We start from the raw sequence: 26,850 nt of genomic DNA, 5'->3' as shown, positions 1-26,850 counted from the left end.
GTGTGTGTGTGTGTGTGTGTGTGTGTAGAGCAAGGAGCGAAACAAGACAGTTGGACTTGAATGCACACACACACACACACACACACACACACACACCGATGCCTATTTAATTAGAAATGTGTATTAGAATGTTCGTGGTCACAGGGTCCTTATGGGGCATGAAATAACAAGCAGCTGTGTTCAGGGTGTGTGTGCGTGTGTGTGGAGAGGTTTATTAGCTCAGTCCATAAAGGCAGTCTGGGATTCGCACAGGGACGCCCTAGGCTTAAGATCTGAACGCCACACAAGCAAGGCGCTGCCTCTGAAATACTAATATTGGCCCTTATTTCTGCAAACCCCCCATCCCAGACCATTCCCCCTCTACCAGGGCTTAGTCTACTGCTGGTCTGCTGTGCGCTTTGATTTCTCCAGCCTAACAGACTTGAAAAAAAGAGAACCCTCTCAACATCATAAGACTATCCATTGTCATTAAAAGCTGAGTAACCTCTACTCTTGCTCTAATGTTACAATCCTCAATGAAATCGGACACTGGTAATCGCGTACCTTTCCTCTTTTGGCATTACAGACAATTTTGGTTAGCTTTACGTTGACCGTATGCAAGAAACCATAAGGCACAATACCTGATATCAGGGTTTTTTTACACCTATCAAAGGGTAATCGCTTCAGTCAGAACCGGAGAGGCTTCCTATTAATTTAGCCAGGCCTACATGTGAGTCAGATTTAGTGAGATTCAGTGTGACCGACACCTACAGTTAATACTCCTGCATGTAACTTGCATCTTTTTCTAGCCTCAGGCAAACACGTGTAAACTCACTGAAAACAAACAAAAAAAGGGCTGTTGACAAGACCAAATTAGCTCCCCATTTCTTAAAAAAAAAACACCACTGGTAACAGAGTCAGAGTAAGCAATAAATATGATAAACTGTTCAGGTAAAAAAAAAACTTGGTGCTCGAGTAACATTTCTTGTTATTATCAAAGTTGAAAACATTTGTGACGCTTAATATTCTCAGGTTTTCAGGATTTTTTGTTTAATTTAAAGATCAATGAAACTTAAATAGTTCATTTTAAATAAAATAATTTTTATGTAAAAGTCTTTACTGTCACTTATGATCAATTTAATGTGACTATGCAGAATTGAAAAAAAAAAAGAAAAGTATTACGTTCTTACTGACGAAAAACTTTTAAACGGTATATGCATCTATTTGAATACCTGGTAACACTTTATTTTAGTGTCCTTGTTAGACATGTTAGAAGTAGTTACTATAGTAATAACTATAAATTATGCATAATTACATGCAACTAACCCTACAACAAATCTAATCCTAACCCTATAGCAAGTACACGTAGTGAATTAATATTACTCCCTATTTAAATGTAGAATTACACCGTAACATGGACACCTTAAAATAAAGTGTAACCAAATATCTTTATTTTATTTTCATTAGTTTTTTCTTTTTTCATTACAATAAAGAGAATAGAAGGAAACCATGCTTAAAGCAGCACTAGGTAACTTTTCAACCTTTATAATATATTTTCAAGACTCTTGTGATGATACATCAACTTACAATAGGTTGAATGACACGTCTGCCATAGCCTGACGGGGTCTGTATCGTTTTTAATCGTACTTTTAAACTTCGGGTTTCGGGTAGTAACCCGAGAACAAAAAGAACTACAAAATTCGACTGCTTTACGGCATATACGTCACTTCCACCACCACCCCCACTTCCTTAAATTCGGACGTGCGAGCCCAACTATCATATGTTTGCCGAATGTTATAGTCATGGCCGAAGCAGCACAGAAAAATAAGAAAGCAAAGGTTTTGTCGGAGGAATGCAAAAAGAGGAAACGAGAAAGTGATCGGATTAAAGGCAGGACGAGGATCAACATTGGGCCAGCGTTGGCTTGTTGGCGTGAGCTGAAGGAGGAGGGGCTACATTCTTGCAAGTAAATACATAAGCCGTACAAAATCATATTTTAGGATACCTAACATGTCTCTGATATTTGTTTATTTGTCTTGCCTCAAACTATAATGCAAATCGATTTTTCAAATTTGCAGATTCATCTATGGTAGCTTGATATTATAATATTGACGATATATGGTTATTACCTACCACTCAAACATTGAATTGAAGTATCATATAGATTCTGTAAAACGGGAACCAATAGACTAGGCTACTATAATGACGCTGGCTTGTAAACGTGAGCATCGCGATCATTTGGCGTTTGAAAAAAAATAAAAACCCATGAAATTATATTCATATGACATGCTGAAACATATGCCACTGTACCTGGGATGAAGACATTACACACGCGACGCAAGCAGAACACCTGCATGTGAACTCCGGCAGTGTTCAGGGCTGTCATTGTTGTCATGTCAATAAATGCATGTGCGATGCATCCGCTGATGTAGAATGATGACAGAGTTTACGACAGTAGTAGAGGTCAATACTGTTTCCCAACTGTAGGGGGACCCCGAGAGCAAAACCTACCTAGTGCTGCTTTAAATAATTATCATGAAAATTGTTAAAGGGATAGTTCACCCAAAAATGAAAAATCACCCCTCACTCTCAAGCCATCTTAGGTGTACATGACATTCTTCTTTCAGATGAATACAATCAGAGTTATATATTTTTTTTTTTAAATGTCCTGGCTCTTCCAAGCGTTATAATGGCAGCCCAAAATTTGAATGCCCAAAAAAAAAATTTTTGTAAACAAGCAGAGAGCGCAACCATTGACTACCATAGTAGGGGTAAAAAATACTATGGCAGTCAATGGTTGCTCTCTCTGCTTGGTCACAAACATTCGTCAAAATATATTCTTTTGTGTTCAGCAGAACAAAGAAACTCATACAGGTTTGGAAAAACTTGACGGTGAGTAAATGACGACAATTTTCATTTTTGGGTGAACTATCCCTTTCCCTGCCATTATAAAGCTTGGAAGACCCAGGACATGTGTTATATCATTTTATTCGTCTGAAAGAAGAATGTCATATACACCTATAATGGCTTAAGGGTGAGTATATCATTTTGGGTGAATATCCCTTTAAGAGGTCATTGAGAAAAATGCTAGGACAGATTTAAAATGCTAGGACGAAGGTTTCCTAGATTTCAATAATTTCTAAATTAATTTAAGATGAATGAGAACCTCTTAATTCCTTTAGAAAGCCATCTAACTTTAGCCTTGACTCAAAGTAAAATAAAAACAAATGGTTTAATTCTCTTAGTCTTAACTTGGCACCTTACTGGTTTAGTGGGATTCAAGAGAATACAAAAGCATTTTTGATGGACATTCTCTGTTGTGATAAATGGGCGTTCTCCAAAATGATTGATCAGAGATGTGAAAGCGTGCTGGCAGGAGACAGCAACAATACAGCTGATAAAAACAACCCGTAAAAAAGAAAACACAATTGAGCCGCCCAGCATTTGCTAAATTTACTCCGGCCTCCTGTTGGTTAAACATAGCAACAGTACGATTTGCACATCAAAAACTAGCACATTGCACTTGCAGAAACCTGGTCATTTTGTAAGTCCGTGAAATGCAGACTGTCCCGTCATCATGTCACCACACAAAGTGTTGTGGGACGAAGTCAGAGGTGTTGAAACGGCCCAAAACCCACCTTAATACCCCTCAGTTTTAGAATGTCTTCGGCTCTCAGTGTGGAGTTATTAGGGGCCAGTGCCCTCTCCTTCAGCGGTAACAAAGTGAGCAGGCGTCTAGCACAAGTCTCTCAACCCTGGACCAATTACCACCTCATAAGAATATGCTTAACAGAACATTAAAGAAAAATCCAAAACAGCCACACAAAACACTCAATCCTTCTGCCAATTATGGCTGACATCTCACATTAGGATGGTACAGCAGAACCACTGAAAAAAAAAAAAAAGACTAATGAGAAAAAAAACAATGGTCCTAAAAGGGCCGTCATTTTCTTTAAGCAAAATGTGGTCTTTCATCTCACTGAAGAAAACTCCCCATCATGCCTCAAAGCCAGTTTGAAGGACATTTTATGCTGCATACAAACAGTGCTTTCAAATCAGCAGAACGTCTGTTTACATGAGAGTAATATTAATTCAGAAGGCAGAAAGTAATTAAGCAGTCTTGTTTGCTAATCATCATCTGCTGCGCTGATGAGGGATTACTGCAGACCTCACAACAAAAGCTGCCAGTGTAACTTGAGTCAATTTGCATGTCTTCGCCACTCTCTACAGAAGGAGCTTGACTATTTTGAGAGCCTCGAGTACAAATCAATTTTTCCTTCGGTGCCATGTAGAACAACAGTATGTTTAGGTGATGGCAGGATCTATCAATGAATCGGGAAATTAGACAAATGGGCGGAAAATGTTTTTACACGTCACATGCAATAAAAAGTTTCAGTCCTAACCAGCGGATTCCATTTTAGAAACGGTTCCAATTTCTGCGATGTCAGAACAGAACTAAATACAAAGTATGACAATGATAATGATTGTGTGCTTTATTAAATGTAAAAAATAATTAAATATCATTGTGTGACATTTATAGCCATACTGGAATCGACAATGGATCACCTCAGATCTTGTAAATAAAGGAACTCAATGTGAACAAGCAAATGTATTTTGAAAAAGGCTGGTTCAGTCAGAATGCATTTTAAATTATATTAAAATGGTGGCATTATGAATTTGATTCTGTGATTATATTGGGAGAAGTGCACTTGTAGAGAGAATTTAGTGCTGGGCGGTATGACCAAAAATGTATATCATGGTATTTTTGAACGAATGACACACATCAGTTTAACACAGAAAGAATAAAGCAGTTACTTTTTGGCCCATTCTTCTTTGAATTGTCAGTTTATTTATTAACTTACATCATTGTCTTTTGTGTAGCAGAATAACGTAATCCATCGTGTCAGCGCGTTCGTGATCAGACATAGGTTATCAGTGTAATCAGTGCATACATTTTATTTTAATAAGACGTGATGAAATATGCGCGCATACACGCTTCTGGTTCATGTCTAGAGCACTAGAGTTTATGAAATATGTCCATAAAACATTTAAACGCGCTCGCTCCGGTCTATATCAGTGCTAAATGACCCATGTGGTGAGCGTTGTTAAACTCATCGCAGCGCTCCGTGCAGAAACCGCTCTCTCTCGCGCGCCGCGTGTAGTTTGAATTCTCAACTATAATCAAGGGCTGAATCCGACATCGCTCCCATAACCTCAAATATAGCATTATTTGGAGGGCACAGCGCTTTTTAGTGGTGTCTGAAACCCTAGTGGACGTTATTGAGTGCACTCATTCTATCCCATTGCACCGCAATAACGAGTGTACAGCCGATGTACACACAACGGTTGTCCGACTTCACGCACGTTTTCATTCACTCCTTCAAATAAAGTGATAACGTAGGGAATAGTGAATGAGAGTCTATGATACAGCCATAGGCTGTGCTGTAATGCGATCTCAACTGTACTCTGACTGCTCTTACTACAGTGCATCAATGAAATGGGTACCCTCTCAAACAATGACGCTGCGCCGCGTTCCGAACGTTGTTTAAGCGACATATATCGGTATTGCGGTATCATGAAAATTCATATCATAAAATAAATAAATACCGGTATTCGGTATGAACCGGTATACCGCCCAGCACTAAGAGATTGGCTGTGTTATTTAATTGACTGTTGCGTTTCGTAGTTGGATCTGGTGCGGACAGACAAACTGCTTGTCGCTGGAATCTTATCGCATCATGTCTGGTTAGGACACAGTGTTATGCTCATCAAGGATGCATTTATTTGATCAAAAATAAGATAAAACTATAATATTGTGAAACATTATTGCATTGTCACATGATCCTTCACAAATTATTCTAATATGCTTATTTACTGTTGTCAATTCGCGTTCACGACCTTCGTTTACAGTCTGAGCTCGGGCTCACCAGATAACACCTTAGCAGCAGTCGTGAACACGGATTGACAACAGACATGGAAGAGAAGACAATGCTGAATAAATGTTATTTTTGGACCAAAATGTATTTTCGATGCTTCAAAAAATTCTAACTAACCCACTGATGTCACATGGACTACTTGGATGATGTTTTTATTACCTTTCTGGACATGGACAGTATACCGTACATACATTTTCAATGGAGGGACAGAAAGCTCTCGGACTAAATCTAAAATATCTTAAACTGTGTTCCGAAGATGAACGGAGATCTTGCGGGTGTGGAACGACATGAGGGTGAGTCATTAATTACATAATTTTCATTTTTGGATGACCTAACCCTTTAATATTTTTGTCAAAACCATGACATTTTTTCAGGATGAATAGAACGTTCAAAAGAACAGGATTTGAAAAAGAAAACTTAAATGTAAAAATCTTTACTGTGAATTGATTAATACATCCTTGCTAAATAAAAATAATAATTAAAAAAAACAAAATAAACTGATATAAAAATTCTGGCTGATACCAATAAGCCGGTAATTATTTCAGGGTATGGCCTGATAACCAAGTATGAAAGTACCGTGAAAAAAATGGATGTTCATTTGCTAAAGATTACATTTTAAAGTGTCACTATGCTAGTGTTTTTAAAGATTATGTGAGAGTTAGCTAATAACAAAAGTAATCTAAATGTAAAAATAGGGGAAATGAGCATGCATAGTTAAACATGCATTTTAATCATTTCTGAACTGCAAAAATAAAAATAAAACCATGAATAGATAGATAAAAGTCTTATATTGGCTGATAACCATTAAGGTACTGGCATACTGTGCTTCAAATTTATATTGCATAACAAAACCTCCCAATCATACATTTTAACCTGTAACACACTGTAAGGAAGCCTTCTCAAATTCCTAGAAAAAGACAGGAGAGAGGAGGTATATAATTTCACTTTTCTGGCCCCTGTAATTGTTTTAACCTTGCAGCTCACACACCTTTTAACGTTTCCTCTTTAAAAGCACGGGGTTGGTGGGGTTAGATGTTTAGGCTGGGGGTGAGGACAAGCTCCATGGAGTCAGCCGGCTTGTGCTCCATCTTCTTGTCCTCTGTTCCTGTCAACATCACTGCCCCACCAACAGTACCTTCGACTCCTCCATACACACGTACTCCCGCCCCGTGAGCCTTTCATAGCACAGAGCATGATTAATAGTTGTGTGCTGGCCTCTCCATGCACTCAGCACATTGTTGAGAAGCTCTGAAACAGGACAACAGTTGCATCCCCACCTAACACCGGGCCTAAGCCTTGACTGTCAGGCCCCGGTTAGAACACTGTTAACTGGCCAGATTTACAGCTATTAACCAGCGCTGGGTTGCTGCTTGGCAAAGACGAGACAAGCATCCATCATCACGACTTATGAAGCGTTTTATTACAGCGGGACAGAGGCCATGATGAGCACGCTGCCACACCGAGTGACACCAATACAATGCTGTGGGTGTTAAACTTACCACAGGGACGGATGACTTGCATATGAAGCATGTACTGTGGATTTACAGAGCTAAAGTGACACTTCAACACACCTTCGGAAAAGCATCTGCGCGACTTCAAGCAGAATGCATTTCATTATTCAAGTCCAAGCCATACAGCCTTTTCTATGCAAGCTATATTTAATGCAAAGCGCAATGAAATGGGGAAAAAACAGTAATGTTATGTCATTGCTTGAGCCAATGTTACTGATGGGCTGATCAAGATGATGAAACAAATAAGGTCACTTTCTGGGGATATTAAGCCCAAGGTTTTTCAATCCGTCATAAAAATGGATAATCATAAAATATTTACTCATGACAATTGTCAAATCAAAGAAATTGAAAGCAATACGCGGTATCAATTACAAGGTTAAAACATAAGCAAGTATTCTCTTCTCATCTCTTAAGACAGGAAAAGGCAATGAGGATCCAGGGCCAGTTGAGAATTGTATTGTGATGGAAACTTAGGACGGCAGATTGAGCGTAATGGAAGGAGGCTTCTCTCCTCAGGGGACCGCAGTCGTAAATTCCTTCCAGTAAACTTCTCGCTATTCGACAAGTTAGGCTCCTCTCTCATCTCTTTGACATTCACATCGGACAGTAACCTTACCTTTAAACATTCAGCTTAGCATTAGAGGTTAAACGATAATAGTTTGGACATTACGCATGCTTCACAATATAGTGCAATATCAGCACAAGGCAATATATAAAGTCTGCTCTAGTGACTAATAACTGTTGTACTTTGTAGGATCCAAGACAAAAGCTGCATTTCCACAGCAGGAACTTTCCCCAGGAACTAGGGACTTAAGGGTGGTACTCTGTTTCGACCGGAGGGACCAGGGTCTAAATTAAGTTCCAGGTAAAAATGTCCCGCTCAGAATGTCCCTGTTTGCGAGGTAGTACTTTTTCAAAGTTCAGGAACTTTTGGGGGTGGGACTTGAGTGCTGAACATGCTGATTGGTTGAGTTCATGCAGCATTTTGATTGATTGACTCCAGCATTTTATTTTAAAAAACATTTTTAAAAGTCTTTTGCGGTGCGTCCAGTAAGAGATGTTTGTTTGAATCAACAATAGTTTAAAAAATACGACCGATGTCATGACGACGAGGTTCAGGCTTTATCAAGCTTATATGCGGAGGACGAAATCAAGCAGGAAATTGAACTTCATGGTAACCGCGATGGAAACGCAGACAGCAACAGGTCGGGGGGAAAAAAAGTTTCCGGACAAATTGTTTCAGGTAATTTCGGTGGAAACGACTAGAATGTGACAGTCTGTCAAATCGTTTTAACTAGGGAGGGTTGTAGAGAGTAGTTTTACAGATTTAACTACTTCCTTAAACGACCTTTGTGTCTACAACTTCATTATGAAATCAAAACTGACAATTCTTATTTTTTTATGGAATATCACAGTATTTGATTTATCCGTGCACAGCCCTAAAAAAAAAAATCTGTAACAATTCTTAATCTTAAACAAACTTCTCTGATTTTACTGGCGCCAGGCTGTCACTAACATGACACTAAAATGACATCACAGCAATAGCAAACCACAACGATCCAATGATGCAATCAATTTCCGATGGACAAAAGCAAGTCCCATCCTACATTTTTTATTGTTCATGAAGTGGTTTCACTCAGATATACATCACAATAAGACTCTTGCAATTTCCATTTTATGCTGACTTTTGAATATGGAGCATATAGAATAAAAGCTCAAGCAGAATGTGACAACCAATTGAAAATGCTGTAAAGAAATAAAAAGATTAAATGATTTCCTAATATCGGTCCTGTAAGTCATTACGGTTCTTTCTGTCTGTATTATTCTGTAACTTTACACCCTAAGAGACTTCCCTGCAGGAGCGTTCATCACATTGATATTGAGAACACTCACTCTGCTTTCTATTTGTTTGCCATCTCAGATGATGTTACCAAGGACATGAGTGGCAGACCCTCATGTTTTTTTTCCCTCTCACTTTTCTTGAAGGGCAAAGGGAATTTATTTGCTCCATGTGCCATCATAAGTAAACACATTTGCATTTGTGTCGGTCTGATCAGACTTATGACTATGCTCTTTTTTTTGTCAGAGCACATTCTTGCAGCTCATGTAGGTATGATATACAAGCACATATTAAATGGCAGAGGAGTCCACAGGGCCTCAAAGGAGCAGGATATTCCCACGTGCCCCAGGAGAAACCCTTGTTGGGACGCCAGCACAGGCACAGCTGTTAGCCTGAGACAGCTCACACTTGACCTTGAGCTATAGTTCACTGTACATGTGTGTGCTAAGACTGAAACAGAGGACACCAGCAGCCAGTTGGATAAATTGCTTAGACTATACTTAGGCAGTCTTCTTTTTTATCAACAATTGAATGTGGGTAAGTTTCATGAAAAAAAAAAGGCAACATTCTGGGCGAAAAGCTGAGAAAAACGCATTTTTGTCAAAGACTACATCCAGATCAGATTCAGAGCGATAACCAAAACGTAGATGGAATAGATAAAGTCCCTCAACACCGCCAAAGCTTGCACAGTCCTATAGCTCGTCATGGGTCGACATTTCATTCAGTAACATTAGGCAGTTTTGATTTATATGCCGTTTAATGTTGATGATCGCGTTATTTTTCATATGCATCTGCTTACATATGCTATCACTTGTTTCTGCTTCTTTTTCACCTGTGCTTTGATACAGAGATTCTGTACTCTTTCCGAAGGTGTGTCATAGCACCCCCTACCATATAACAGTGAATGGCAAATTTCCGTCAATGGCAGGAAAGCGCAGTCTCATAAATGACAGAATTTTCAGAGTCATAAAAACAATAAAACCACAATGCAAAAAATTGTAGGGGACTTAAAACTGGCCTTTTATCTTTACGCAAAATATAATTTCCTGCTACTGATCCAGTTAATTTTGATTGTCCCAAATTGCTTAGCAGCCTTGTGGGAAAAGCTCACAACCATCCAAGCAGAAATGACTTAACATGATATGTGTAGTGCGAAATGTCAAGTATAGTTTAAAATATACAAAAATAGGGAGACAAGAACTTGCAAATACTGTACTTAGGGCCTGTCAAAGGCATGGCAAATTTCTTAATCAAGAAGACACAGTCAAAGGATTCATCCGCAGCCCTTTGTTCAGGAGATGAAGAGATTACAGAAAGTGCCTGAAAAGAACTAGCGATCAAAGTATCACTGTAATGTTTACTACAAAACTCAGTCGACATCCAATCATCGGGTGGTGTGGTCTGACCTATTAGAGGAGGAATTTCTTTAGTACCTGAAAACTAAATGAGAAAGGCTAGGAGTACAGGGTAAGTGAGAGAGTTGTCAATCAAACAAAGCTCTGGTATTGGATCTACCAGGTGGCGTCTTTAAACCTGTATTTGTATGAATAAAAATGAGAGGATTTAGTCTGTCGGCTTCCTCTACAGACTTGTCAAAAACCTGACCTTTGACGCGAAGGGAGGGGGAGGGTTGGAGGAAGATTCAAAGCTCTAAAGGACTAAAGCTTGGGCTGACTAGTGTATAAAAAGTGAATACTATGAGAAGGTGAGACATCTTCATTCCAACAGTTGTTTCCTTCCCCACTTTTTGCCTCAATGGTACGATATTCGATGTAGAGCGGATATCAAAAATATCCCACAGAATTACTTGACCTCACACCGAATCCTAGTTCTCAATTTGATGTTAAACAGACCACGTTTCATAGCTAGAATATCTCCCTTACAACACCAATAGATTCATAGACCAGTTGTCCACCATGCTAGACACAAGATCTAAAGCTCACTTCTCCAATACCAGTGTGTTTGTGGATTTCAAAACGGAGAGTCTAAAAGCTGTCTGCAGAAAAACACAAACCGCAGAACGCAATGGCATTCATTTGTCACCCCAAGTTGCTTGTTTGTAATTCCAGAGGGGTTCAGGATTAACAAGAACATCTGACTGGCTTCTGCTGCCAACAGAGGACGATTGTGCTTCATGTTTATTTTACAAATTGGCAAAAATGTAAATATTACATATTAAAATAATAGTCCTGGAGGCAACTATAACTTTATCCATATTCTATTAAAACTTAGAGAAAATATAAATATATTTGGGGTAATTTGAAAATGCTTTCAGCTTCCAATAAGAGCCAAATACTTAATAATTTACTCATCTTCATGTCACTACAAACCTGAATGACTTTTTCTTCTATGGAACAAGGCATCATTGGACCCCGTTGTCGTCTTTTCCACAGAATAAAACCAGTCAAACAGGTTTAGAACGACATGGGAGAAAATAACTATTTTAATTTGAGCAACCTGTCACTTCAACACATTTTACAACAGCTAAAGTCATTCCATATAACTTTCCCACAAATCAAGACAGAAAATGCAAAAGTCCGCAGATTCAGTCTGGGCATGCTTATCAGCAACTAAGCGCAGCTCACTCCAAGAGTCTTGAGCAAATAACACCAGATGAAATAGATCATTGCTGTCACCACCTTCATGCTAGAGATTCCAAGACAAAAGACAAATCGAAATCTCAGCGATGACTTCCGTACGTCAGTCAAAAAAAGTAGGGTACTTATGGTATCTATAACAATATGAAACCTAAATACCTGTTGAAATAGAAGGTCAATTTCTATTCAACCTGCTACTTAAAGAATTTTGCCAACATGCAACAAATCCAATTTGTGCGGAGGGAAAAAGCTTCACAATATCAGGGCTCGAAATTAACTTTACTTGATAGCACTGGTGCTCCCAACTTCAAAAGGTTAGGAGCACCAGCAAAAATGTAGGAGCACCCATCGAAAATTAAGCAATCGTTGTAATTATAGGATTTTAAGTAAAAACAGAATAATCTGACTTTAGATTTGTGAAAACAGCAGACGGACCGATTGAAAATGCAAGATCACTCTCCGACAGTAGGTGGCGCTTATGGAACAGCAGCGATATAGCGTTTCTTTGGGTACTGCTAAATACTACTTTGCATGGAGATAAGACATCTCTGGCCTGTTAACGTCCTGTTTTCAGACTTTGTAATACTTTCGCACGAATTACATTTTGGGAAATTATTGCAATGCAGTTTGTGTGCAAGTCCGGAATAGAGATTGGTCAAAATAAAACCTGATTGCGATCGTTTGTTTGGAGCAAAAACCAGCCAGTTCTGATTTATGGTCGGTCGACCAGTGCCTCAAACATGTCGCACCACAAAAATTATTTGCACTTGCACAAATGCACCCAATTTCGAGCCTTGAACATGCTAACTTTTTAGTCTTGTTCAGCACATTTGACCAAAAACACTGCTTGAATCAGGTGTAATGTACATGTAAGTGTGGTAGTATTAGTACCAACACATGTTTCTGACGTACTGGAAACTCTTTGTTTCACAAATACAAAAATGGCCTCATTCAAGACAAGAACATTTTTTTTTTTTTGTGGAGGGAGAGACAACACTTCCTTTCCCAGAACAATCCATCTCTCGGGTTGACAAGTCTCCCTGCTATATTTACCCAACCTAAACTGCAGATGATATACTTCCAGCTGCATTCTGCCGCTATACGGCACATGTGCCTGCCAATCAAATGGCTGGTGCAGAGGAAGGAGAATGAAACCTTTATCAAGCCAGAGAAAGTGGCTAGTAAACCTTTGGGGCTAATCCACATTTCCTTTGGCGGTATCTTTTGTTGTTGGCTAAGATAAAATGGCCACAATGTGAATGGAATTATAGGCTTTCATTAAGAAGACAGCTGGGCTATTTAAGAGATGCATATATAAATTTAATTCACAGTACACTGAGCCAAAACACTGGCAACATAATATGACCAAACCCAATTTAACATATTTCATCATTCTTGAAAAGGCATTGAGCAATATTTGCGCACTACTCACTAAGTGCTTACTGTTTTAGATCTATTATTAAGAGACAAATAGTAAAACGAGGCAATCGGTAAGTTAAAGGCTGGTTGATTAGAACTTTCGAGATTTTTATTGATCAAAGGATCAATTTTATTGATTTTTATTGATTAAAGGCATAACTTACAGCCATGGCTGAAAATCAAACGAACTTGGTTGATACTTTCAGAAATAACTAGATTTATTATTTTGTATCTTACAATACTGTTCAAAAGTTTGGGGCCAGTAAGATTTTTTTTTAAAGATATTAAGATGTGTATCAGCAAGGGTGCATTAAATTGATCAAAAGTTAGAATAAAGACTAATACAATCCATCTTTAAAAATCTATATCAAATAAATAAATGTTGTTCTTTGATTCATGAAAAAAAATCTTAAGCAGCTGTTTTCAACATTCATAAGAAACTTTTCTAGAGCAGCAAATCAGCATATTACAATGATTTCTGAAGGATCACGTGACACTGAAGACTGGAGTGATGATGCTGAAAATTCAGCGTTGCCATCACAGAAAACTATTATTTTAAATTGTAATAATATTTTACAATATTACTGTTATTACTGTATTGCTGAAATGCAGCCTTTGTGAGCACAAGAGATCGTACAGACCCCAAACCTTTAAACAGTGGTGTACATATGCTTGGAAAACAAGCTTACATCACCCATTTTATTCACTATGAAGTAGGTGAATGAAAGTCAACACTTGCAAAGGCCTTTACTATGGGTCAGAGGGGGAGTTTGGTAGATTTCTGCCTGGGTCCAGACACAGCCGCTCCTGTCCATCTCCGAACAGCAGTATTCTCCAGAGAGAGGACTCCCTGTCCAGGGCTTCCATTACAGAGGCATGACGACATGCAGACAGAGTAGAGAGCTGTTGCACATCTCATCAACTCACACCCCTCCATTAATACACAGAAATTCACTATGATGAATCAGGCTGGCATGCTTAGCAGAACTTTCAGCTACCAAAGGGAAGTCATGTTAGTCGAGATAGTTTGTTCCCTTCTTACCCAAAAGACAGTCTAAAGGGCTTGTTTTAATCAGTCACCACACTCATTAAACTTACTTGAACTCAAAAGCTCTTAGGATTCTAGTGCAAATCTGTAAACAAGCCATAGATGTCACTGTTGTGGACATAAGTGAGCACTTTATAGTAAAAATAATACTGGAAATGTGGAAATTAAGTTCTCTCAACTTATATAGGGATTCCCGGTGCCTTCAAACGTCTTCTTCAATCAGCATTTCATACAATTTTTATCAACCATAAGGAGATTATGACTGTTAAAAATAGCAGCAATTGTGCAAGTTTGTAAGTGTTATAACATGATTACAATACCTCTTTACAATTGAGGGCATCGCAATAAGAACGATTTTTCATTTCTTTTTGAACAGAGGAACAATTGCATAAAAACATAGCATAACATTTACCTTAGCTGTCCTTTTCATTAAGAGGCATTTGGATAACTAAATGAACAAACACTGACAGTTTCCATGGGACCCCAAAAATTATAAGGTGGCATAAAAGCCCAATAGTAAGACATTGAGAAAGATAATATTGACTGATTTGAAAAGGCCATCCCTTTTCTCAAAGGAAATTTAGCATACACCTGGTTAAATATGCTTTCGTTCTGTAGCAGGAAAGAAGCACTCTTGCGAATGCTAAACGAGTCTGTTTAGTTAGATCCTGTCTGACGTGGTTCAGTCTACTCTTAAATAAAGGAAATGAAGAGTTGGTGCTGTGGCAGAATGGAAAAACCCATCATTTAGCTTGTTTTTAAGACTTATCAACATAAATCTGTATTATTAAGATTGAGAGGGAGACGGGAATTTCAACAGCTACTGTTACCAAATTAAGAGGCTGGATAAACTGACTACTACATGACAAAAACTGTCCAGACACCTTTTCAGTTACCATCTTAGGCTACGTTCACACTGTGAGCCTTTGTGCTCAATTCCAATTTATTGCTCAGATCAGATTTTTTTTTTTTTTTTTTTTTTGTAAATAAGTATTTTTATAGCAGTCATGAGAAAAACTGATCTGATCTGAGTCACATGTGAGGAAAATAACATTTTTGGGCCACATTTGCCTGCAGTCTGAATGTAGCATTAGTTAAAGCGTTCACCCAAAAATGAAAATTCTGTCATTTACTCATCCTCAAGTTGTTCCAAACCTGTATGAATTTCTTTCTTCTACTGAACACAAAAAATGATATTTTGAAGAATATGGGTAACCAAACAGTTGATGGACCCCCTTGACGTCCATAGTAAGAACAGAAATACTATGGAAGTCAATGGGGTCCATCAACTGTTTGGATACAAACATTTTTCAAAAGAATTTCAGAAGAAAGAAATTCATACAGGTTTGGAACAACTTGAGGATGAGTAAATGACAGAATTTTCCTTTTTGGGTGAACTAACCCTTGAATTGCTTGTGTACTGCAATCTTGAGTTTTCATGTCTAACCTTTAATGCTATTGAGGGTCTCTTTCAAGTGGCTGAAGCTGTGGAGTAGTGGGTCCTGTTCTTCATCCTGTGAAAGAATGACAAATTAATTTTAGCATTTAAAAATCATTTAATCATTTCACTAACAATATCATTCAATATGTTTATGTTATTTAAATATTGGATGCATAATCAGTTTTTAACCAATATTAGAGATTTTGTCATGGATTGGAGATATGACATTATATATGGGTTGATATTGAATATTTAACTGTGCATGCTAGATATTACATTTCATTTACCTTTGCCATCCTCTAACGCTCACTTAAACTTAATCTTAAAAACATTTAACATAACACTTAAATATAATCTTTAATACATCTCAAAATTAATCTCATTTAAATGGTGTTATGCCTAAATTCACTTTTAGCATTTAAACAACTGATTTCAATGTTTTATTTTTACTTATCAGTTACCGACCATAACATGATAATATTTATCGCCATTTCAATTTCAGCAATAACTTCATCCCTAATTTAAATATTCAAGAATTTTGAGAAACGTATGGCCATTAAATGTGGCATTTTAACAACAAGTTTGATATATTACAGACCACCATAGACGGAGTGACTAATGGTGCGTTTACACCAGACGCGAATTAAGCATTTACATGTGAAGTCAATGCAAAGACGCGAATAGACATTCTGCAGCGCGATTCGCGCGAATGAGGCGCCGCGTTAACTAATCAGGAGCTTGCTCTAGTAGTGACAACAATGAGGACAAAATCATATGTGGATACCCGGAGCTGTAGGTACTTTATAGAAACAGGAATAAAAAAGATCTTCCGTGGAAGAAAGTGAAATCTTTACTCAATTTGAGCTATACATAGGGTGATTTCAGGGCGATTGGGACACTTTTTGCCATTGAGATGACTTGGAAAAAGTGTCCCAATCCCCCTGAATTCACCCTATTGAGACTACATGCTAGTTAAAGCCAGCAAATTAAGCTTATTCGCCGTCTTTTAAAACAATTCATGTCAGCCATTTCGCAAAGAAACAAGCCGGCTGGCAGAAGCCCCTCCCATGACGCAAATTTGCATCTGTTGTGTAGTGAATGTCACATGCGAATGAAGCGAGTGAACTCAAAATGTTCAAGCGTCCAACTACGCGCGAATAGCACGATTTATTTGCGTCTGGTCTGGTGTGAACGCACCATAGGTCAGTACCATCAGGCTAAACATCATTTTAAATATCTATTATGGGACATCAGGCCCTACATTTCAGATAATTACAATGTTATAATAAATCTAAAGTGGACAACTTACCAAAGGAGTATGGGTACTCCATCTAGAGTTCCTCTTGATAGCAGTAACAACAACAGAAATCTCCCCTTGAACGATGTATATATTCTTGTCCACCATAGTGAATCTAGAGTGCAATTAGATATATGCAATTACAAACAAGTAACAACTTCATATCCTTTATTGAATGCAAGAGAGAGAGACATACACATTATATATGATCATCCTAGTCAGACCACCGATTCTAGACCAGAGCTTAAAGCTGGCGGTAATCGCTGTGTAAAGCATCAGACAATGCAGCAGACAGGTAGTATCAACTCAGACTTCATTATGCCAGATTGTGCCTTGAGGGGGCAAGGCAGCAGCACAGAAATCACAAAATTTTAGAAATCAATAATATTAGAAATCGGACCATACACACAACTTTGAGGATCAAAGAGGCTCTGTATGGCCAAGAGAATGTACTAGAAACTTCAGAAAGTATTTCCAATATATATTCTAAACAAAAAAATCTTCTTGTTTATGCAGAAAGACTTGCCAATGTTTGGCTCGTGTTCTGGTAGATTGAAACTGAAACCCATCAAACCTATGGTATTATGGGATTCACAACAGAGTGGTGCAGGGATGACGTCAAAACCCAGAAGGACTAATTCATCATTGGCTCCCTCGAGAAGCATATAGATCATATTAGGGCTGGGCGATATGGCCAAAAAATCATATCTCTGTATTTTTTTGGTTGAATGGCGACACACGGTATATAATCACGGTATTTTCTAAGTTTTTCTATTTGGATTAAAAAAAAAAAAATCTGTATTTATTTATTTTATTTCACATCATGCCCAATGATTAGATCGGTACCGGTACCTGAAATTCGGTACCCAACGGTACCTTTTTTCTGTACTTTTGGGATGTTTACATAAATAACTGTAAAGAACCTGTAAGTCCTTTATAAAAGTGTTATTGACATTATGCCAGAGCTGCCCTTGTCGCTGTCTGCCATTGTCTGTGATGTTTGATTACTGTAATATTTACTAGTAAATAGTAGGCTACTAGGTACTTAATTTAATTCATAAAAACAACCATATTACTATTTTTTCTTTTAAATTTAATTTCTATGAAAAGATTTCCCACAAATTATGTGTTATGTATTTTCTGGTAATGAAATTAAGACATAAGACATTCATTTAATTTACCTTTTTTGTCAAACAAAGTGCTGCAACTGAGATTTATATGGTTAAAATTAAAACATTTATTTTTTAATTTTTATTAAAATGTTTATTAAAAAGTAATTTTAAAAAGAACTTGAAAAAATAAAGTTGTGATGCTTATTGCGATGTTTATTATTATTACATTTAGAGCTATTTGTCAAATTAGCCGAACTTTTATTTTGATGGGTTGCCCTGAATTTGAGTTTCTGTGTGTTTATGATATGACGGTAGTTTTTCTCAAATGAAACGGTAAAATGCTCATGAAGTGACTCAGTGGCTCTGGAGATGACGTTCGTGCGTTCATGTCCTCATATGAGAGGCAGAGATGGAAACACACGGCCGTCACGCGCGAGTGTGAGTGTGTGACGTAAACCGCGCGTCTATGCATTAATTCGCAGAGACACGCATGATTCGTATTTAAATAGTATATTTGCGGTTTAATATTCACAGACACTAGTCTATATCACAATATGCGTTCTCAGGTACCGAAATTTGGTACCGATTGATTTCATGTGAATCGGTACTCGGTAGTACCGGCGTAATTCGGTCGGTGCCCTTAAAAAGTACTGAGTTCGGTACTAGACATGTGCTGGTAAACGGTAATACGATATACCGCAATAATGAACATGCACAATATTGTTATGGTGGGCACTTCAAAATACCGTGAATAATTATTTATTACGAATTATTCCGATTTTTAGAATGAATTTTTAAGAATACTTTACCCATCAACCGTTTAAAATGAACGACATGTCAAAGAGGAATGCGCACTGAGGTAAATAGACCGTGCATGAGCCGAGCACATGGCGGAATGAGGAGACACGCTGAAGTGCACATTCATTCTTTGACAGCAGAGGGCGCTGACAGAACAGCAGAAATGCAGCCGTTTCCCCAGTAATCACATAACCTAATACCAGGGCTCCAGAGTGCGACTAAATGGTCGCATTTTGCGACTAAAATTTGAGTGTGTGCGACTGAATTTTACATCCAGTCGCACATGTGCGACCAGTAAATTTGCCTGCTGTCGGTACTGGAGAAATTAAGAAAATACACTTACTAATTATAATTGATAGACGTTATGTCTGGCAAATTCTATCTTTGCCAGCCATTTCTATATGAGATAATATTAAACCATTTGTCCGTGATGCATTTTTGCCATTCGCAATCCAGAAGAGAGAGAGAGAGAGAAAGCGAATGAGCTACAGCAAACACAACACCACAGTCAGCTTAATGAGTGACGATGGCCAAGAGAACTACACAAAAGTTTAGTCTGCTTAAACTTTAGGGATGTGCTGTGATATTAATCTAATTTTATTTTCGATTTTTGCTTCGAATTATAAAAAGATGGTATGAGGTAAAACTCCTATAGCCGTGTTCCGTCGAGCTCATCCTTCCCTTCGCAGCTGCGCTGTCATTTCTCCATAAACCTAAACTAAACGTCAGAATCAGTGATTGTTGTAAACTGCATTCTCTACTGTTGCTAAACTGCGGGATGTGTTTGATAATAAAGAGCTATTAAATGCACAATAATCCGCGCAAGAGACGCTGTTTCCAACTTCAAGGCGGCTTATGTTTGTGTGCTGCGAAATGGACCGACTTGCACTTAATATTTTAGGCTTCGTGTGCGCGTCTAAACCATCAAATAAACAACAAATAGCCGGTGTCAAAATGACCGGATTGGAGAGTAGTTATTTTAACAGTTTATATATTAAATGGGCGTAAATAGTTCGGAGAAATAGGAGAATATGATATTATTAGTTCTACATTGATCGGTCTTAAAGGGGCAGCGTCTAATAAACCTGCTGACGATTGAGCCATTAATTCGAATCGAACAAAAGGCAAATAGAAAATATTCACATCTCTTGAATTAATAACTTAAGCTTTTATAAGCATTAATCTATCAATGTATACAGTGAAAACTATGCAGTGTTATTTTACATTTCATTACTTTATTAGATTTCTTTGTAGGTTTGTTCTTTACTGTAATATTAATGTTAGCAGACCTTCTGAATGCCTGCACACTGGTCCATTTATAAATTGATGTTTTATATTTTTGTTCAAACTTTGCGGTTTCTTTTGCTATAGATATTTTACTTTTCAGATTATAAAGCCATGTTAATTATGTTCTTAATTGTGTTTAATTTTTTTATTAAAAAAAATATATATTTAAAGTATAATAAAAAGAACCGGTAAGAATACTGTTAAAGTACCGGATCGATAAGCAGTATCGGTAAGAGTAGTAATACCATTAAAACCTTAACGATACCAATCCCTATTAGTAATACAGTGGAAATTAGTAGATTTGGTTAGCATGTTGATTTACGGTGTGCGCCCCTAAAATTTCTGGTTGTGCCCCTAAAATTTTCAGTTGGGGGCCACTGTGCTCCTAGTGAAAAAAGTTAGTCTGGAGCCCTGAATACATAATACTTAAAGACTTAAGGCTATTCATTTTAAAACTTGCATTTTATATTTTAATCTGGACTAAATTACATGCCCTAGATATTGTTTGAATATGTTCTGACTGTTGTTCAATCACACACTTTACAAGGCCTGGAGCATTTATTTAACATTAGTTCCTTCATTAACAAACTGACAATGAAAAATACTTCTAAAGCATGTATTAATCTTAGTTAAATGTACATTTCAGCATACCTATTGTTCTTTATAATTCTTTTGCACTTTAATCTGTTTTAAATATTTGATTACTTTATACCTTTTTGTGTATTGCTTTATTGTATTTAAATGTTTGGTTCTTTTGTTATAAGAAAGTGATTTAACCTGTTGTAGTATGACAACACTTTTTTTGCAACTTATTTCAATATCGTGATAATACCGTATACCGTGATCAAAGCTTCAGCAATTAATCGCAACATGAAAATTTGATACCGGCACATGCCTATTCGGTACCCAACCCTACCAATGATGTCCTAAAAACAATATTGATACTGAAGGCTATAAACAAATACAGTAAATTTAATGTAGGCTATGCAATATATTATGTGCAAAAAGGGGGTTTACAATCTAAAAACAAAATTAATAATTTTGTTTTAAAATTCACTAAACTAAAAATGAAAATAAAAACAAAAGCATAGCCTATATATTTGATTACACCATTATAATGGTCACTTTCATAAAAATATGTGTAGGTTTAAAATTCCACATATGGCACATTTATTGTCCAACAACAAATATTTTAGTCTGAATTATTGCGTTCCTATTCTATTGCGCTCCGTCTGTTTGGCGCGCGGGCGCGTGGCGGTGCTAATTCACGGAAGCCTGCATTTTAGCGGAGATTCACTTGCAGGAGGTTTGTCCTCTCCAGACAGCAAAATGGACGTATTTGCATGACTTTCTAACATTTACAGATGGAGAATATACCTGTGAAATGTAAGTTATGCACTGAGTAAAGCACCACATCTCAAACGCATTAAACACCGGAAGTATTTATCTGTCGGTCAGCACAAGTAGCCTCAGAGCATCTGACAGGGCAAGCTGCTTTAAACTATATTAACGTTACGTGTTAGCTATATCTTACCAGTTATTTTAAAGCCCTTAATATAAAGCATGTGTCACGTTTAAATTGTATCATTCACTTTCCCTGCATCAGCTCATTCTGCGTACTCCACTATTTTTCAGATGCATTCCTATCAATCTACTGTACTATATTGATATAAACGGTATTGCCTCATTCCATATCATTTCTAAAAAATATATCGATATATTGTACAAACTCGATATACCACCCAGCCCTAATAGATCATGAGAATTTATGGTGTGTGTGCACGTGTGCAGTTTATGTTGCAGAGTTCAAGTTATGTTTACCACAGACCTTATTTTACTCATATTTTACTCTTTTGGTTTTGATGTCATCCCTGCACCACTCTATAATGACTAGGGCCCTGTTTACACCTGGGGCCAGTTGCATAAACATCCATTATGTTAAGACAGTGTCTTAAAATCTGGTATGACCCACTGGCAGTAAGTCGGTACCAAATTAGGCTAATCTACGTTTTTATGTAACTGGCTTAAAGCTACACTGTGTGATATTTCCCCCCCATCTAGCGGTGAAAAGGTATATGACCATCCAGTGAATAATAGTTTCTGTTCCTCTCAATTCCGATTTCGTTTTAACTCCTACGGTGGCCGTTTTAGTCCAAGATTAACATGGCTTCCAGTTCGACCTCGTCCACATTCGACACGGTGCCATCGAGTGTTAAAACGCGAAAGGCGAAGCTTGAATTTACGGGTATGTCCCTCTTCTTTGGCTAATGTACTTTCAAGATGGAGGGGCAACATGGCGACCGGCATTCGAACCCCTTACCCGTATGTATTTTCAATGGCATATTATAAACTTACTAGAATACTTTATTACTTGAAAGAAGTAAATATACATTAATGAGCACATATATTTTTGAAAGAACTAAGTGATTTTAGCTAAGAATAAACTAAAAAAGTTACACAGTGTAGCTTTAAGTTATGAACAGTCTTAAAGAAAATAATGATGACTAAATTGTAATTGATTAGATCACAAATGAAATACGCTAAATACAGGTGTAAACAGGGTCTAAAACTTTTTGAGCTTGTCCACTTTCGACCACATCCAGCGGTAGTCGAAAACGCATTAGACCGGATTGCTTTCGCAGTATAAACGCTCATGTGGTCGAATGTGTTCCAACAGCCACAAAAGACGCCTACTCTCCGCCTACCGACCTAATGTGTAAACATTACAGGAAGCGCAATAGCCAGAAGGGATTTAAACTTTGGCTTCAAAGTTCGGTTTGAAGATGAAAAACATACCAAGTTCTCTCACCATTCCTGATTTCTAACATGCACTCACAGCGTTTAGCGTGGTCTTGCGGCTGTCAGAGCAGAAACGAAAGCTACTGCTCTCCATATGTTTTTCCGTTGTCTTTGGATGCGTTCATATGTAAATTACGTCGGATCATTTCATCCATTAGATCGAAAGATCTGAAAAAGCCCATACATTTACCCGCCCATAGGCCCTTCCCCTCAAAGAAATCAGGACAGAAGTGGTTGAAAGTGGACAAAAGAGACAGATTAAGGGTGCGTTCACACTTTTAGTTTGGTTCATTGGTTCGTTTGGTCCGGACCAAAAAACAAAAACAAAACATATAGTCCTGGTCCGCTTAGCGTTCACACTAGCATTTTTAACAGTGAACCTAAAGTTACCGAACCAAAGGCATAGGGATACGGTCACAACCTGATTGGTCGGCTTTTATGACGTATATTTCGCGACGGAGCTTGCTTACTTAACATTCAAAACAATGCCGTGTGCTGGATTAAACGTGATCATTTATGCGTGTACATATGGTTTTATTTTTACCAGCTGAGAACTGAGAACTCAGTTCATAAAATGTTCAAAACATTCAAAACAGCACCAGGATTTTCCTCCGTTGTCTGCAGAAACAAAGATCTGCATACATTGATGAGGCACTTTACCTCCTCGTTGCTCCACGTTTGCTCTCTACTCATTTTGGATACACCGATCTTTCCGTGTCGTCAAATCAGCTGACTTGTAGCGGCATCTTGTGACAGCACGTCCTGTTTTTGGTTCGTTTACATGTCTTTGGTCCGTGTTGCGTTCATATATCAATCGAACTGCACCAGAGTTCGTTTGGAAGCGGAGAGAAACCCATCTTTTAAACGGTCTCGGTCCGCTTGTTTGGTGCTCACCAGGGTTCGTATGGCAGCGTTCACATATGTTCAAATGAACCGCACTAACCAAGCAATCACACCAGGGTTCGTTTTAATCGAACCAAACATGACAAGTGTGAACACACCCTAAATTACCAGGTGTAAACAGGGCTTAGATATAACATAACAGTTTATATAACATCACTTTCGCTTGTGAATTCGCAATCCCGCCTACTCTGTCTATCGGCCTATAAGTTGTGGGCATCAGGGAACTACTATCTTTATGCGAGGTATTGAAATTGCCTTAGAATGCACGCTGCTTTAAAGTTTCGCTTTTGATCACACATACTGTGTATAGGGAGTGGTGGGGAATTTTACAAGAGAAGATGTTTGTCAATGACGCTCAGGATCTGTTGCACACCAAATGTTGCTGTTTAAAAATCTGTTCCGATTTTAAAAGTCGTGTAGTGCATTCCAGCCTCAAGTCGCAGAGAAATCCACAGGAAGTGGTGAAGTCATGCAGTCCGTGACGGACAGGACGTAACACGGCTGGTCCAAATATTCAGGAAAAGGCGGCCAGAGGCATCGGTGCAATCAACAGCAGAAAGTACTCTTTTGTGAAAGTATTATTTAGAGCCATATGGATAAGACAACATTTGAAAGTGTAAAGGGTCTACATGCCTTGAACACTCACAATAACAGCAAAACTTTCAAAACTTTGTGCTTTTGTAAAATAAAGAAAACTAACAGGGTGCATTTCAGTCTACTAGTTGACTAGAAAATTCTAGCCCTAGTGGGTGTCCATTTGTCCATTCACACGCAATAAGCCACGAAAGAGAACTGGTAAACATGATCAGAACTTTGCTACAATCTTCTACATGCCTTCTGTCATCTGATTGTTAGTGTTACTTTTTTCGCAAGTAAAGACCTCTTAGTATAATTCTAAAACTGTCCACCTTCAGGTAATGGTGCACACATATTTTTGCTATGAAATCTTTACTGATTTTTATGAAATAAAAATAAGAATACCTTCTACATTGTTAAAGGATTAGTTCACTTTCAAATAAACTTTTGCTTATAATTTACTCACCCCCTAGTCATCCAAGATATCCATGTCTTTCTGTCTTCAGTTGAAAAGAAATTAAGATTTTTGATGAAAAGATTTCAGGATATTTCTCCATAAACCCTTGAACCATATGGAGTCTATTGACTTCCATTTTATGGAGAAATATCCTGAAATCTTTTCATCAAAAATTGTAATTTATTTTCGACTGAAGACAGAAAGACATGGATATCTTGGATGACAAGGGGGTGAGTAAATTATAAGCAAAAGTTTATTTGAAAGTGAACTAATCCTTTAATAATATTTCAAGAGGAACTCTTGACTGAAGCAACTTATGTTTACGTAATTATCCATACATCATTTTTTCAGAAGTCGTGTTAAAATGTGAATATCATTTATGATGTACATATTTCAATCATCACTGTATTGTGCTGCATTACATGTTTTGCCCCACACATTAAAAACTACAGTACTTTTATCATAAAACTGAGCAATTAAATATTATCTACTAAGGCGTATTATTGGAAGATAAATGTTGACTGCTTCCTTCTATATTGTTATAAAAATGTACAATACAATCTATCAGAATTCCTTCTTACTTTTTAGTCATAAATATCAGCAACTGCAAAAAAATTGCCTATTTTTCCTCAGTTTTGGCCTCTGAATAAAATTGAGGGTTCCATATTGAGTTTCTTATTCTCCAGCATCATACCATATGAGCTATAAAATCCTGTTGTATCAAATATGAAAAACTTTGCAGAGCTTTAATATCTGTAAACGGTGTAATACATACAGCTCCCTCCCCTAAACCTAGACATAATGAAGATAAGTTATGATACTCTAAAGTCAAATATCTGTGCATTTAAACATAAACCCATATAATGAAGCACAAATTGATTGCTCTATTACAAGCAGATACTTAATAAACAAAAGGGCCCGGACCATTCAGTGATGATGGCCACGTACTAACAACCATCATCATGATGTTACATAGCACATCTTCATGACAGCCCTCCGGCACACTGCAATAGATCCGTTATCTTCAACAGCATTAGTAATACCAGCATCTTTTGATAACAAACTATCTTTCCACAGTCTGACTCTCACTGCGCCGTATGATGTACAAAGGTTGATGATTGATTATGGCTGAATTGATCAGTAGGCCAATAAGCTTAGCAATCTTGCTAGCAAAGCTTGTAAATGACAAAGTACACAATGTTAAGCGACCTGCAAATCGCAATATGAACATATATCTTTACGTGTCTTCCACATACCTTCTACTTCGAGATGCGACTATGACTGAGAAAAACAAAAGACTTATGAATAATCAACAGAGCTGATGATGCAGCTAACCAACCTGTCAACAAGCTAGCAAGCGGTTTGTCATACTGTCTACAGCTGTTAAACTGCACAAATAAACGTGTGAAATGAGACCTCGTGACCCTCTCGTTTTGTTTTATAAGAGCCTGTGTCTCTTTCTGCGTACATGCGTCTGTCAAGACAGAAAAACATGATAACACTGCTGTTGACTCTGTGGCAGACGAATCCAAAATGGCGCGTTCAGATTCATTTCCACTCGCTAGGCTAACTAGTTTAGCAGGCTGCCAAAAGCGTACAGACAAATAATAATGCTGCAATGACTGCGTTGAATAAAGGCTTACATTTTAGACAGTTCCACGTAGAGTTGTCATGCCCTGCTGTTTTTCTGTTATATCACTAGACAGATATTCTGTCACCGGTAGGTAATCTCCACCACAGGCAAACTTACTGACGTGGAAATGGTGTAGGCGCACACTAACTTGATATTTCTTGTCAACTGACAGCTGTTTCAGCCAATAGGCTTTTGACCCTTGGGCCTTACTTCCCGT

The 26,850-nt window shown here is 37.8% G+C and overlaps 1 protein-coding gene across 7 annotated transcripts in view; it reads right to left on the bottom strand.

Annotated features, from left to right (window-relative positions):
* Nucleotides 1–26,777, bottom strand: part of gbf1 (golgi brefeldin A resistant guanine nucleotide exchange factor 1) — a 115,999-nt gene extending 89,222 nt beyond the window's left edge. For all 7 annotated transcript variants that reach the window (XM_079842751.1, XM_079842752.1, XM_079842753.1 and 4 more), the window contains exons 1-3: nucleotides 26,644–26,777; nucleotides 17,081–17,183; nucleotides 15,778–15,844 (exon numbers count right to left, since the gene is read on the bottom strand). In XM_079842751.1, coding sequence (XP_079698877.1) covers nucleotides 15,778–15,844; nucleotides 17,081–17,176 — 163 coding nt within the window. In that variant the 5' untranslated portion in view covers nucleotides 17,177–17,183; nucleotides 26,644–26,777. The remainder of the gene's footprint in view (nucleotides 1–15,777; nucleotides 15,845–17,080; nucleotides 17,184–26,643) is intronic.
* Between the last annotated feature and the right edge of the window lie 73 nt (nucleotides 26,778–26,850).

Source organism: Gobio gobio, assembly GCF_949357685.1.
Source record: "Gobio gobio genome assembly, chromosome: 18".
In the NCBI taxonomy this organism is placed as follows: domain Eukaryota; kingdom Metazoa; phylum Chordata; class Actinopteri; order Cypriniformes; family Gobionidae; genus Gobio; species Gobio gobio.
Note: the sequence above shows the minus strand (reverse complement) of the source record. Positions and strands in the feature narration are given on the sequence as shown.